Source organism: Bos mutus, chromosome 3, assembly GCF_027580195.1.
Source record: "Bos mutus isolate GX-2022 chromosome 3, NWIPB_WYAK_1.1, whole genome shotgun sequence".
In the NCBI taxonomy this organism is placed as follows: Eukaryota; Metazoa; Chordata; class Mammalia; order Artiodactyla; family Bovidae; genus Bos; species Bos mutus.
Window position 1 is genome coordinate 23,814,587 of NC_091619.1, and position 16,202 is coordinate 23,830,788.

The 16,202-nt window shown below is 38.9% G+C and overlaps 1 protein-coding gene across 1 annotated transcript in view; it reads left to right on the forward strand.

The window, feature by feature from the left end:
- GDAP2 (ganglioside induced differentiation associated protein 2) overlaps positions 1-14,847 on the forward strand; it is a 75,380-nt gene extending 60,533 nt beyond the window's left edge. Inside the window, exon 14 of the mRNA XM_005895282.2 lies at positions 3,184-14,847. Within this exon, the coding sequence (XP_005895344.1) occupies positions 3,184-3,231 (48 nt within the window). The 3' untranslated portion in view covers positions 3,232-14,847. The remainder of the gene's footprint in view (positions 1-3,183) is intronic.
- Positions 14,848-16,202: the final 1,355 nt, after the last annotated feature.

Here is a 16,202-nt window from a genome sequence, read left to right on the forward strand (position 1 = left end):
CAGCCCACCAGGCTCCACCATCCCTGGGATTCTCCAGGCAAGAACACTGGAGTGGGTTGCCATTTCCTTCTCCAGTGCGTGAAAGTGAAAGTGAAGTCGCTCAGTTGTGTCCGGCTCTTCGCAACCCCATGGACTGAAGCCTACCAGGCTCCTCCGTCCTTGGGATTTTCCAGGCAAGAGTACTGGAGTGGGGTGCCATTGCCTACTAGAGCTTTCTAAAACTGAAATATTAGGTGCTCTATACCTAAGGCCAAGGAGAGGAATAAGAAGAGAGAAGAAACAGCAGAAGGTGTCAGCAGATGATGTGGACAGAGCAGGCAGAGAGCACATCCCTAGATCCTGGAGCTCTTCACTTTATGCCGCAGTCCTTTGGTGCCTTTGTGGTCAGTGGAGAGTGTTGTACATGGAGAACTTTTGTGTTCCTGTTTAGAAAGATGGCTAAAGAAACCATGTAGAGAAGGATTAGACAGAGTAAGACCCTAGGCAAGGAGACAAGTAAGAGGCTATTCAAGAAAGTCAGGGGAGGCTTGAGACTAGAGCTAGGCGGTGGTAGTGATAATGGTAAGGTTTGAAGATCTTAAGGGATAGTTAAAATTAGATATTTTAGGGAATAAAATCCCCAGCATTATGGTGACCAAGCAGCCAACCACTGGGAGGAATAAAGGAGGAAAGAAGCCTGAGGTAACTGCCAACATTTCTGCTTTGGAAGACTTGGAGAATGTTATTGCCACCATCCCAGAGAAGCAGTTTGGAGAAATAGCACTGGGACGCTCAGAGAGAGGAGACAGGTGGTCTCTTAAGTTTGTGACACATTAGGTTTGAGGTGCTGCATGGGAGGAGAAGGGGGCAACACAGGATGAGATGATTGGATGGCATCATCAACTCAATCAATGGACATGAGTTTGAGCACGCTCCGGGAGGTAGTGAAGGATAGGGAAGCCTGGCATGCTGCAGTCTACGGGGTTACAAACTAAGTGACTGAACAACAAATGAGACGTTGAAGTGAAGGTCTAGAAATTGGATAGGTATTTCCTTGTAAAGAAAAGCTTTTCCTTTCCTAGAAAGAATTAAAAATATGCTTAGAGAAAAGGAAATGAGTGTATTGTTGGTCAATTTGATTATCATCTTCAAGAATGCTTTGCCCATAGTAGATTATTTGGTGAATGTATGATATGCTGCTGCTGCTGCTGCTGCTGCTAAGTCGCTTCAGTCGTGTCCGACTCTGTGCAACCCCATAGACAGCAGCCCACCAGGCTCCCCCGTCCCTGGGATTCTCCAGGCAAGAACACTGGAGTGGGTTGCCATTTCCTTCTCCAATGCATGAAAGGGAAAAGGGAAAAGTGAAAGTGAAGTCGCTCAGTCGTGTCTGACTCTTCACGACCCCATGGTCTGCAGCCTACGAGGCTCCTCTGTCCATGGGATTTTCCAGGCAAGAGTACTGGAGTGGGGTGCCATTGGCAGTCAGCTTCTATTTTTCTGGATCTTATGTGACTTAGAATAGCAACAGAAGTTTTATAGGATTAAAAGTCACTTTTGATGTTAATTAGAAGGTAATTTTTATCTATCTAGATCAAAATGGTACTGAGACCATTTCAGAAAGGGAGCTGGTCAGCATTCATATAGTCAGAGAAGAGAGTGTAGAGATTTACCTGGTCACAATTCTTCAAAGTTTTACAGTTGTTTCCAGAAATAGAGAAAATATTTGATTGCTCAGCAGGCTCTTCCACAGTGTGAGACTAATATAAAAGATCTATTTCATAGCATTAAGAATTAGATTTTCCCTTCTTACTTTATCACAATTTAATGTTAATATAGGAAGCTTAGAAAAATACCATAGTGGAATAAAACGGAGAAATCTTAAAGATAGATAGTAAACCATTTCTTTTTAATTGAACTTCAGGATTTCTCTCTTCAGGCATGTATCTTAAGCATAGCATCTGTGCATAATATTGAGGATACTGGTGGGGTTAGTATAACAGATCTTGGTAGGAAATTCTAAAATACAAAATAAAAAAATTTCCTTTTTTTTTTTTCCCCCCAAGTATCCCAAAATGTAGCCAGTCTTCAGATTTGGTTCTACCAAAAAAAATTTTTTTAATCTTTTTGCTATCTTGTCAGGTTTATAATCAGAAAGTTTTAAAAAAAGAAAGTTTTCCTAGATATTCTCTTTGTTTTCCTGGTTTAGGTCCCAGATCAATTTCTGCTCCAAAGCGTCTGCTCTGAAGAATACAGAACTTTTGATTGACTTAGTCTCTCAAATAACATTTACCTTCCTACTGTGTTTAAGACCGAATAGATTCAATGCTCCAGAACTATAATGGAAATATACCCTCAAGCAATGCTATTTTTCACCCTACCTCATTCTTCATATCTAATTGTTATCTTACTTTGAGCATTTTTTGTTTATAGCTTACTAAAAAAGTTACTCATCAAAGAAATACTTTAATAACAGGAAATGAATCTTAAGTCTCATAAATCTAATTTAGAGACCGGCTAAAACTGTCTTGATTTTTAAGATAAAGTTAGCCAAGATAAAGTCAAAAACTTTCCCCTTACGCTGATTTGTTGCTTTCTGCATTTGACAGTAAAATTCTGGCATTTGATTCTCCATCTTGATCCTGAGTGCCCTAAAAACTGTCCTTGTTAAAAGCCTTGCCACTCAGGCATGTCATGAAGAAGCTGTTTTCTGCTGATCTGGTTATTAAATTCCTCAAGGAGAATTTTTGTTTATCTCAAAGATTCAGCACACAGCAGGACAACACAGTCTAATACGAAAGAATCTGGGCTTTAGATTTGAATAGACATGTATTTAAATTCAGGCTGTTTTGGTTGCCAGCTCGGTGATTTAATCTATGTGACCCTCAGTTTTCTGTTCTGTAAAATGTGGATGTTACCTGCTTCATGGCATTATGTGAGGATATAAAAGGATAATGAAAGAAAAGTGCTGATTAAGTGTCTGGCATATTGAATGTTAATAAATGGTAATATTTTTAAGTATCATTATCCTGATTACTTCTGCCTACATTATAGCAATTCTGACTGACCCCAGTGAAATTGCAGTGTTCCAGGCATGTGCTGGACATTTCACATATATTATATCATTGACTCTAAATCCTTCTCTTTTATATTCCCAGTTACATTGGTCTTAGTATTTAATGTTCTTGTCATTTTTCCTTTCTGCAGGAAAATGGGCCTTACTATACGTCTTATCTTCCATCACCAGATTTGTGACCTGCTGTCATTCAGCCATCTGGTTTCTAAAGACTCCACTTTCTCCGCAGATCCACTACCTGTTGAAGCAATGCTCATTTTTGCTGTACAGCTCCAGAGAGCCTTTTGTCCCCCACCTCTCTGGTATTTTTTTATTGACTGTATATTTTCTGGCACATAGGCAATCTGAAAATGATAGGCCATTCTGAACTGTACACTTATTTTAAATTTGTATATTTGTATCAAATGAAAATGTTCACTTTTAGAGGGTTGTTAACAGCAATTGGGGAGCAACTTCTGAGTATCTTCAGTTTCCTGGAAGGACACTGGATTCTCCATTAGACAAGCTGCAATATCATTCACATCATGCCTCTCACATTGCACGCCTTCTGTGTATATGCAAGTGTTTCTCAAAATATATAGAACCAATGTATGCTGACCGGATGCATTGTTTGCTTCAGATCCTGGCATTATGTTTTATTAAAGATAATTTGGTGAGGATAAAAGAATCATCTGGGATCAAGGATGTAGGGAAAAAAGTATCTGATCAAAAATGTCAGAAATCATTAGCAAGATACAGGTCTTAGAACTTTCCTGCACCAGTTAAGATAAAGACTTAAGGACTAAAGTTGCTGAGCTTGTATGACTTAAGACTGTCCCTGTTATGGCCACAACAGTGGAAGAAAAACAAGAAGGCTGTTGCTCCAGCCTTTTCCTACCATCAGAGGTGGTTTGGTCTCCATATTCAACAGGACAGCGCATATTAGTAATCTTAGTAGAGGGTATCTCCTGAGATGCCATCGGGGAACTTTACAGAGTGCTGCCTTCCCAGAGTGTGAATGATTCTATTTGGCTCTTAGGTCTACTTCCTCTGCGGACATTTCCTAGCAGTGTGTCTTGAGTTGCCTACGTCAATATGAAGGAAGTGTGTTGACATGAGCAAAACGGCAGACCACTTTTGCAACTCAGGCTCTATTTGTGCCTTAGCTTGACTAAAAATTAGAATTATGCTAGCTACCTCACAGAGGTATCATAAGGATAGCATTCAGAAAGGGCTTTTGATATCTTTGGATGAAAAATGCTGTGCGGTGGGGTGTCTTCAGTTAGTTTTTCAATGAGAATAAATATCCTTGAGGGAGGGCTACAGGACACTCCGCTTGTCCTTGGCACATGTTGAGTGACTTCCCTTTTCTTGGAACAAGAATTGTTAGTGCAGAATCCCAACCCTTAGGATCCCCTCCTATTTTGTCCAGGTATCTTCTGGCCTTCTCCTTCTCCAGCGCTACACTTTAGCGAGAGGCATGTGTAGCCATTTTAAATGTTACTTCTTGAATGAAGGTCACACTGACATCATTTCCATCTGGGTTTCTAAATACTCCTTTTAATTCCTGCATTCCCCGCCCCACCCCACCCCTCAGTCTCCCTCACCCCATCATGTACACTGGCAGTTCGGAGAAGACAAATTAGAATTCTTCTAATGCGCTCAGGATTGATGCTTCCAAGGGTCCCACTCCCTTAGGTCCAAATTAGTTCTTCAGTGGAGATAAAAGAAGCATCATTTTTCATTTATGATAGAGAAATGCCCTGTAGTTGTGTTAACCCCATCCTCTATTTTCCTGCATAAACAAGAAGGGCCTTTACATTTCTCAGAAAACCAATCTTATCTTCTGCATGTAATGGACACATCTGCTTTCTGCCAGTAATCAAAACCACTTGTTCCTCGCATATGCTTATTTGTTAAGGACTTCCTGTTATGTTCCCTAGGTCATCGGGTCTAGACAGCCAGTCAGATGTCTGGTATTAACCTTCATCTCAAACAGTATTACTTCAATCCTTTGAACCTTGACTTTTAAAAATCTGAAAAATTAGCTTAATCTTCTCTAGTCAATTCTTAGATTGTATTTGAGGTGGCGTTTCACTAGGACCAGTTGTAAAAATACACCAACTTTTCTCTGTTATAGCTGGACTTGGCTACCTTACGTTGGCATCTGGCCTGAATCATTTCCTTAGAAGGTTCAAGCTACTTTGCTGTTTGGAACCAAATTTTACAATTTCTTATAGGCAATACTTTATAAAAGATATCCCTTTGCAATATTCACAGCAATATATTAATGATTAATCACAAGCCAGAATGTTCAAATGATGTCCTAGAGTGTAAAGGTGGTATGGGGCTATATACATATCAACTGCATTTAATAATTTAATGATGACTAAAGATAAGGTTGCTCTTCTCGGTGAAACTGAATTTGGTATTGGACCAGATTCATGCTTTTATATAGCTGTCTGAAATGTTATGTAATGAAGTTCTTTCAATGTACTAAATCCTAAGAGGGGAGCATAGTGACCTTGATGTTGAAATGATAGAGTAACGTTCAGGGTATATCTGCCTAGATGACACATACCACTTTCAAGGATATACACATTAGAGAATAAATGGGTGGAGATGACCCCTAGCATCTGATATTAATTCAAAGCATCAAGTCCTTAATTTAATTAAATTTCTGTCATGACAAATGCTAGTTGAATTGAGGTAGAAACTACTTATAGACTGTTAAGTTAATTTAAATTAGCTCATGGAAGACATAATATGATTTTTAAATAAGTATGTTTCTTGCTTCAGTATATATTTGGGTTCCTAACTTATCTGTATTCATTCTTAACTCATCTATTTTGCTATTTCTTGATGGCAAAAAGACCTTCTGAGAAAAGCTCAGTATTTATTAGACTCAAGGTTTAGAGACCAGGTGGTTCGTATCTTAAAGATTTTTTTTCTTTATTTAATATATATCTTATTTCATTGGCTGATGCTGCATTATGTTTATTTTTTCTAAAGTAAACCCTCTATAATAGTTGAGACTAATAGAGGATTTTTAGATTACTTTTTAGGGTAAATGGATATAGATTTTTTTTATCAAATGTCTGAAGTTCAAAATGATTTAATCTCATTTCTAGAGAGAGATGGGTATAATCACTGTAGTAGCAAAACATGGCTTGCCTGTTTCTACCTGTCTTTGCTCAGATATTATTTAATGAATTCAAACTATAGATAATGGTTTAATCTTTCCTTTGCTGCAGTTAATAGGAAAGCCAGAAAATGTAGGTTCAGTATGAGCTACAAAATCACTCCTGGTGTTTCCCCTGGTACATTGTCTATGTATGTATGTATATAGTTTAAATTGCTTAATATATGAACAGAAATTATTGGAATTTGCCCTGGAAAGAGAAAATTTTTATGGTTCTAGTAACGGGTTGATTGTATTAAGGACCAAAAGTTACTACAAGATAGCATGTAAGCCTCTTAAGATTAGAGTTAGCCAGTGACTTTCAGATTGTGGTTCTCTTAGGTTATAGTCATAATCAACAAGCACCAGAGTGTTTCACCTGGGTAGGTGCCAGTATACCTCACAGTATGGGATGGACTCTTGGTTTGCAGTTGCCAAAGAACGAGAAGGATAAAGGAGGGTTTTAATGCTTTTGAGCTGTGGTGTTGGAGAAGACTCTTGAGAGTCCCTTGGACTGCAAGGAGATCCAACCAGTCCATTCTGAAGGAGATCAGCCCTGGGATTTCTTTGGAAGGAATGATGCTAAAGCTGAAACTCCAGTACTTTGGCCACCTCATGCAAAGAGTTGACTCATTGGAAAAGACTCTGATGCTGGGAGGGATTGGGGGCAGGAAGAGAAGGGGACGACAGAGGATGAGATGGCTGGATGGCATCACCGACTCGATGGACGTGAGTCTGAGTGAACTCCGGGAATTGGTGATGGACAAGGAGGCCTGGAGTGCTGCGATTCATGGGGTCGCAAAGAGTCGGACATGACTGAGAGACTAAACTGAACTGAAGGTCGCATCATAAACACAGATTATAAGGATTGCCTAGAGGGTCTAACCATTTATACGTGTATATCTATATCTACATACATATTTATATTTACACACAGTAATCTGGTTTGTTTTGCATTCTTTGTGGTTTAAATGGCCCATATGTAGAGAACATAAAGCAATAAATAGCCTAGTTTAAGCTTTGATTTTACCAAAATAGCCCTTGAAAAGATGGTATCAAGGTCTTTTTAGATATTAGTGACTCCCTTGGATATTAGTTACTAACTTTGTTTTCTGTGTTTCTAAGAACAGCATCTCTGAATCTTAAGTACAACGTGATTTAAATGTATAGGGCCTCTGAGTTCAGGTCTTCCTTCATGGCTCAGATGATAGAGAAGCTACCTGCCGTGCAGGAAACTCAGGTTCAGTCCCTGGGTTGAGAAGATCCCCTGGAAAAAGGAATGGCTACCCACTCCAGTATTCTTGAGAATTCCATGGACAAAGGGAGCCTAGCAGGCTACAGTCCATGGGATGTCAAGAGTCAGACATGACTGAGCAACTAACATGAACAAAGTCTGAGTTCAAGATTAAAAGTATAAATATTCTCTAGGTAAATTACACTGACAAAATCGTAACTGCTGAATGTAAGCTAATATTTTTGTTGAACAGTTAAAACCAACACATTTTGCATATACAATCATATCTTTTTTTTTTTTTTCTGATGGTGTGTTTTGTTAGTGTAATCACAGTCATCATAAACTGAGCCAAGACTTTGTCAAACCAGATGTGTGGACCAAAACATTTAAACACGAGCTGAACATATGTAAATGATTTTAATTGCTTTTGGGCAAAGGAGACCTAACAAAGTTTTGATTGATGTGATCTTGAGATTTGTTTATTCAAAACTCAAAAGTTTTGAATATTTTTCATTTAAAAATAAATTTTGTTCTTTTTGAATTAGAAGTTACATCCCTTTTAAAGAGAGTCCCCCTCTATACAAATACAGCCATTAAGAGCTAGTTAGTAAAATGGTAATGTTTATATTGAACCCCAGGGTTAGGACAGTCTTTTATGGCCACTGTACCTGGCATTTTTCTAATCCCGTAAATTAGCCTACAGAGCAGTATAAAATGCAGTAAATTTTATTGTCAACCTTCTCTATGGAGACCTAGGCTGGTGCTTCTCAAATTTTAATGTGCATATGTTAAATCAGCCAGGAATACATTAAAATGCAGATTCTGATATAGTAGGTCAGGGTGGAGCCTGGGATTTTCAGTTTCTTTTTTTTTTTTTTGGCCATGCCACATGGCATGTGGAATCTTAGTTCCCTGACTAGGGGTTGAACGTATGCCTCCTGCCTTGGAAGCCCAGAATCTTAACCACTGGGCCACTGAAGAAGTTCCCAATTCTCCATTTCTAACAAGCTCTTAGGTGATATCAATGCTCCTGGTTGAAAGACCACACTTCAAGAGCCTAGACTATATTTAGCTTCCATATTGTCCCTGTTTCTGGTAAAAGGGATAGAATTTATCATTGTAATAATACCTTCTGCAGGCTAGGCATTCCCACATTCCTTATCTCATTTAATCCTCTTAACAAATCCTCTGGAGTATGTGGTGATAGAGGTTAAGTGCTGCTAAAGCCCAAACACACAAGCAGTGCAGTATAGAGCCCTGTTTCTCAAACTTGAATAACACATATCCCCTTTTAATACAGAAAAATTCTCTTAGCTCCTCAGTTTTTTACTTTATTTATTATAGTGTTATCTATGTATATATAAAGTTACATATAAATGCCTTATGCTTATAGCGCTTGCACAAATATAAAATCGAAAGTTTACAGATCAGACACAAACTATGAAACTAATGCAATTTAAAATAGCGTTGACTAGGTGTGGAGGCTGACGGTGTTTTGCCAAGGTGAAGCTGTGGAATGATTACGGTACTGAGTCCTGTGCCACAGGTTACGTATTCAGCATGCCCCTGCTACCACGTGTGTGGTGACGCAGTCCTCCCGCTCTTTGTTCAAACTGTAACGTTTCTTTGTGTAGCGCATAGTGGTGGTGGTTGGTCTTCATGTAGCTTCAGCACATCGTTCCCCTATTAAGTTAGTCTCTGTTCTCATAAGCTTCCACAGCTAAAGCAGAGCCTGGCTTTAACACGCCAGGCTAAATGATGCAAACCAGGGCTGTGAAACATATTTGGCTTTAAGGCAGTTATCCAGATAATTCAGAACATGAATACTGATTATTTTTTAGAAGTTCCATCAACATGAAAACAGTCTAATTCTCATAGTAAACTCCTGAGTCTCTCATCCCACAAACATACACACAGAGACTCTTAATTCCCCTTTCCCCTCTCTCCCAACGAGAATTTTTCATGGCGGTTAACAGCATTGGTCCTTTGGCTTCTGACATACCTGGATTCAGAACTAGGCATGTTTCTCAGCATTTTCTGAGTTTCACTGTTTTCATGTATTAAACAGGGATAATAATACTGATTCAATAATTAAGAGCAATAAATGTAATCATTCATAAAACATGCATAGTAAGTGTTTATAAGTGGTAGCTACCATAGCTTTGATTAGAAGTAATAATAAGTAACATTTGGCGATTTACTTTGTGCCTCTAATGTTGCTAAACTCTTTGCATATGTTATCTTACATACTGAGTTGTAGATTGTTGTTATTCAGTCACTAAGTTGTGTTCGACTCTTTGTGTCCACATACTCCAGTACACCAGGCTCCCCTGTCCTTCACTATCTCCCAGAGTTTGCTCAAATTCATGTCCGTTGAGTCAGTTTTGCTGTCTGACTGTCTCATCCTCTGTTGCCTTCTTCTCCTTTTGCCTTCAGTCTTTCTCAGTATCAGGGTCTTTTCCAGATGAATCGGCTCTTTGCATCAGGTGGCCAAAGTATTGGGGCTTCAGTTGTAGGATTGGAGTTCAAATCCAAGTCTGACTGCAAAGCTCATGCTCTTATAAAAAATAATTAGTATAGAACATCTACACTAAGTTGCTTATTTAAAAAGTTATTTAATGTTAAATTGTATTTTCTCAAAATTTTTGTTACAAAATTAATGATGTTTCCCTGAAGGGGAAATGGCTGAGGTTCGTTTTAATGTTGTATGATGTGCTAATCAAATTGACACATAATAAATTTAAGTTTCTTTTAAAGGCTCTCTTGCTAGGTTGTGGTCCAGTGAAGATACTAGGTCCAGTAGGCTTCACTTGTGCATTATTGTTCTCTTGCATATTTAAGACCTGTAACTAATGGTATTATATAACATGAGATTCTTATTGAATCTCTCAATGTAGCTTTTTTGCAGAAAATAATTCCCCCTTCCCATGGTACTATCCTGGTATTCCTTGATAGTCTGAGAAATAATACACAAACATCTTAATTTTCACCTGTGCAACACATTGTTAAAAATTGTCCTAACTGTTCTTTAAAATAGTTACTACTGATACGTCTATCATTTCCTAGTTTTCTGTTAAAAAGAAAAAAGAAAAAAAACTAGAGTTTTAAAAAACAAACATCTGTTGGCCAGATGTTTATTTCTTTTTTTGTTTTGTTTTGCTTTTTTTCTCTAATTAGGTATTGGGAGACTATACTAGGAGGGAGTTGTAAGAGGAACTCATTTATTAACAAAGATAGTAAACATTTGCGTAAATGATTAGAATTAGTTGGAGACACATGAAATGTGAGGCTGTCATTGAATTTCATTAAAATCTGTTTAAAAATACTTCCCTTTATGCCATCGTACATAGAAGCAGGATAATCTCTGTTGTGGAAATTACTGATTCTTTTTCCAGTCCGGCCTCTTTGCCCCACCCCATCAGCAAGATCTCTAAGCTCAATGAATGTGAGCCTCTCTGTCCATGTGAGTTATCAAGATAAAAGATGTGTTCTCTGTGTTACTTCACTGCCTCACCCCATATCACAGCATACAAATCTTTATGTGGCTTCATGTTACAGATACGGCCAAGCTCTACCTGATTTTCTCTATTTTAGCAGTCTGTTAATTGATTTGGGGTATGAGTCCTTCCTCAGTTTATGTTATTCTCCTCTTTCTTGTATTAATTTTAAGACTGGTTCTTTCTACCTTTTCTCTTAATATTTGGATATAATGCCTTCTGGTTTTTTGCCTCTTTAAAATCCAGATTTATTCTCTGTAAGTAGGTACATGAAGCATGTGACTATTTCATTATGTCTTCTAGTTCAGATGTGTCTGGCATTTTCACTCTGAAATACTACTTATGAATTATAACATCATTGACTTTTTAAACATAGATGGGTTATGTTTTCTATGAATTTTATTTCTTGTACTAAAAGTAGGTTTTTAAAATTTTATGTGAAAGGGGGTAGTGGTTCTCAAAGAGTAGAGAACCACTGAACTCTCTCATCTTACTGATGAAGAAGTAGAGGCCCAGGCAGGTTAAGGCAGCCTGGACTCCTCACCAGATCCTGTGGATTTCAGATTGTTTGAAGGTGACCTTGACATCTATAGCTGCAGCTCTTTGGTTTAACTATGTTTGCCCAGCTGCTTGATTTTCACATTCCTTCTTATGTCCTCCAAAGCAGATTTTATTTTTATCATTTTTTATTTATATTGCACTTAGCCAAGTTCCAGGGAAGGACCAAGTTCAGGAATTAACGGCAGAGGTTATCAGTCATTCAGGGACTGTGAAAATATTTGGGGATGGGAGATAATTGTTCACTTGAAGTTATAGGTGTGAGATTTTAGTTTTTTACCCAACTATCCATTCACTCGCATTCATTGCCCACCTCTTAAGTAAAAATTCCTCCTTCCGACAAAACTGAACAAGAAAGCAGCTTTTAACGCATTTTATTTTGTAGACACAGAAAATGCCAATCTGAAAATGATAAACTTCTACCATCTGGAGAACTGCACAGACTTGGGCACTGCTACCCTATCAAGTGCTAAAGCACACTAAAATAGGCTCTGCATTAACATTGTGGAGGCTCTTGCAGGAGAAACTAAACTCTTATATATGAGCCCATTTTTCTGTCATGTAGTTTTATAGCATAGAAATTCTCTACTTCTTCCTAAGTCAGTGAGCAAGGTCACAGTGCAGAGAAATGCTATACTTCTTCCACTCGTTCAGTAAATAGTTCCTAAGGATCTATACATTAAAATAATGCTGGCTGCTGTAACAACAATGAACGTGCTTAATGGCTTAAACACATTAGAAAATGTATTTCTCACATAAAGCCTGAATAGATATTACTGGTGAGCAAGCACTCCTAGTCCTGATTCAGAGACCTAAACTCCTTCAATTTTGTGGCTCCATCATCTTCAACATGTGGCTTTCAAATTGTTAGTTGCTCAGTCATGTCTGACTCTTTGTGATTTCATCCAGCCAGCCTCCTCCATCCATGGAGTTTTCCAGGCAAGAATAGGGAGTGGGTAGCCATTCTCTTCTCCAGGAGATCTTCTTGACTCAGGGATCGAACCCCTGTCTCCTGCATTGCAGCCAGATTCTTTACCTTCTGAGCCATCAGGGAAGCCCCGTGGCTTTCAAAGGATACATACTTTTCCATTTCAAGCTGGCAGAAGGGGAAGAACACGGAGAACTTGCCAGACCTGGAGGTGACACATAGCACTTCCATTCATATTCCACTATTTAGAACTTAATCATTGGCTACACCTAACAGCAAGGTCAGGAGGTGGGGAATATAGACTAACTGGGCCCAGGAAGAGAGGCATAGGAACTTGGTGCCCAGCTCTTGGCAATAATCCAAGCAGTCTACTACATGCTAGAAAAAATATAAAAAATATGTTCCAACCACGAAGGAATAAATTACCCTGCAATGAAAGAAATGCTCCACTAGACAGATGTCAAACGTCAGAGAAGGGCGTTGGCACATGATCACAACTTTGCCTGAAACAAAATCCCATGGCATAGCTTAGGACATATCTGTAAACTGAAGCTCCTGGTTCAGACCCTCTACACCAAATGTGCTTATACTCTAGAGCAGGAAGAATATGGAGGCATCCAGATGCCTGGTACTGCATCTTATAATATCTTACTACTTCAATACTGTGGATCAAGAGTATTGACTTCTTAGAAATGCATACTCTTCAGGCCTTATCCCAGAACTATGGAATCAAACTGTGCATCTTATCAAGGTTCCCCCAGCGATTGGCATCCACATTAATTTTGAGAGTCACACTGTGATCCTGGCTCTGACACTTATTAGTGTGACTTTAGCCCTATTGTCCCAACTCTGTCCCTTCCCTTCATCTGTAGAGTGGGGGTAATTGGATATCGGGGTATCTTTCTAGAGATAATGTCGCAAATGTTAAATAACACCTGTCAGCAAGCATTGGATATTTTCTTACACTAAGTATTTACTTTAAAAAACAACTGTAAGGAGACACAGCTCTTTGAACTGTTAACTCTTTGAACGCATTCTCTTTCAACCCTTAGGACTTCAGCCCTTTGAAATGGTGAGAGGTCTTTTATTCATATGGTTTAGTGTTCCTTAGAAATGTGTCAGCTCAGAAAAAATAAACATTTCCAAAGTCAGCGAATGGTGTTTGTCCTGCTGCTGCTGCTGCTGCTAAGTCGCTTCAGTCGTGTCTGACTGTGCAACCCCAAAGATGGCAGCTGTCGTAGTAAGCCCTAATATAGACAGCAACCACGATCTCAATCAATGAATTTGGTAAACTTTAAAGTATATACGGACATGATCTACTTACATGCCAAACCTTGAGAGACAGTAAATTCTTAAGGAACTTTAGTTATATATAGTAACCTTAGATTAATTGAAACAGGAAAAACCATTTATTTATAAATTAACTAATTTGCTTCAACCAGAAAATAACTTGGTTTTCAGCCTTTTGGAAATGTGTTTTCTTGTATAATCTTTGTGCCTCATTTAGTAAGTGTAATATATGCATATTAAAGTTAATTTTTGCTTTATGTAATGATTTAGAAAGCATATCTAGATCTTTCAGCACCTTGGGTTTATCTTTTTAAAACTGTTTCTCTTAATCCTATGTGGTTAGTGGTTATGTGGTTAGAAATTTATCAGAGTTAAGGCTGAATAGGTACTGCTCTAAGAATACAATCTGAGATGTAAAAGCATCTTTAAAGTCAGATCCTAATATCAGCTTATTTGATTTTTTTCCTCTTGCTCCTAAGTTACAATTTTAAAATTTCAGTTTAATTAAATTACACTTATTGATGTTATGGGTGGCTTACTGTAGTTCATCAGATTATTTAAAACTAGGAAATAAATTGAAAGACTAACTATTATGGCTTTCACTCAAGGAAAGGAACAAGACAAGAACCACTGGCATTTAGGTTCAGATGGGAGCATCTCAGTCTAAGTTCGTATATGCCCCTATGCATTTAGACCTGGCCTCCCAAGTCATAGAGGAATCATCCTGCCCATCTGACAAGTGAGATCCAAAATGTTACAGGTTGTTTCCTTTGTACAACACTTAGTGCGAGACCAGAACTAAGAGGCACTAACACTTTCCTGTTGAATCCGTCTTGTTGGTATGTTGTACAAACCAATTTGGTTTTGAACCTCATCTAACCCCCACAGGACTTACACTTGCAAAAAGGCAAAAATCCCGTGTTTTAGTCACAGTAGTGAAATGGCACAGTGTAAAGCCACTCTGCATCTAGTGTTTTTTTGTTTGTTTTATCTTTATGTTTATAATTTATAAATTATGTTTATGTTTATAATTTGTAACATGTACCAAAATCAAATTATAATATAATTCTATGTTATATTCTTTGTGAATATAAAGACTTCTATTTCTATTCCAGTCTTATGGCGTATATCCTTTTTTGTATGTTTATTTTCTCTTTCCTTTTTTAAGCAGCTTTGAAAGTGAAAGTGTTAGATGCTCAGTCATGACTGACTGACTGTGACCCCATGGACTGCAGTGTAGCCCTCCAGGCCTCTGTCCATGGGATTTCCCAGGCAAGAATACTGGAGTGGGTAGCCATTCCCTTCTCTAGGGAATCTACCAGATCTAGGGACTTAACCTGGGTCTCCTGCACTGCAGGCAGATTCTTTACCATCTGAGCCACTAATAAGACACAGTTCACGTATCATAAAATTCAGTCATTTAAAGTGTACAGTTCAGTGGCTTTTAGGAAATTCAAAGTTGCACAGCCATCACCACTGTCTACATTGAGCCTGGCGGGCTATAGTCATAAGGTCGTAAAGAGTCAGTCACGACTGAAGCGACTTAGCGCACACACAGAGTGTCGTCAGCGTCCTGAAGGGAAGCTCCATACCCATGTACTGTCATTCCCAATTCCCGCTCTTCTTCAACCTCCCTCCTGCATCTGGATCTTGCTGCCATGGGTCCTGCCTCTAAGATACTTTGTGTTGCGCTCATTGGAAGAAAGTCTCAATAAATATTCGTTGAATAAGTTAAGACCCACAAAGCCACCAGCTAGGGGGTGGCAACTTAGGAGTAATTGAAAGGGCAGTGGAATCCGTGTCAAAAGATTGGATTTAAATCCTGACTGATACTCACCAGCAGTGCTGTTCTGGGTTTAGAGCCACTTGCCCTTTTCTGTGTGGTGAAGACTCTTGTTAGTCCCTTGGACAACAAGAAGATCAAACCAGTCAATCCTAAAGGAAATTAAATGTGATTATTCATTGGAAGGACTGATGCTGAAGTTGAAGCTCCAATACTTTGGCCACCTGATGTGAAGAACCAACTCATCGGAAAAGACCACGAACCTGAGAAAGATTGAGGGCAGGAGGAGGAAGGGACGACAGGATGAGATGGTTGGATGGCATCATCGACTCAATGGACTTGAATTTGAGCAAACTCCAGGAGATAGATAGTAAAGGACAGGGAAACCTGGCATGCTGCAGTCCATGGGGTCACAAAGAGTCAGACACGACCAAGTGAGTGAACAACAAGCCCTTCTCACCCTCAGTTTTGACATCCATGACATGTAGATGGTTGTGAGAATCATTGGAGAAAATACAGTTAAGCACTGGGCATAGAACCCGACCCACACCATGAAGGCAATTATGAATTTGTTCATCCAAGAAAGAGAAACCCCTAGGGTGATGACCAGGGGAAATACCCGCCACCAGATTGCTCTGAAGCCTAATGAAGGTCAAACCCGAGGGCTTCAAAGTAGTGGCAGTGCACTTTCCTGACCTCA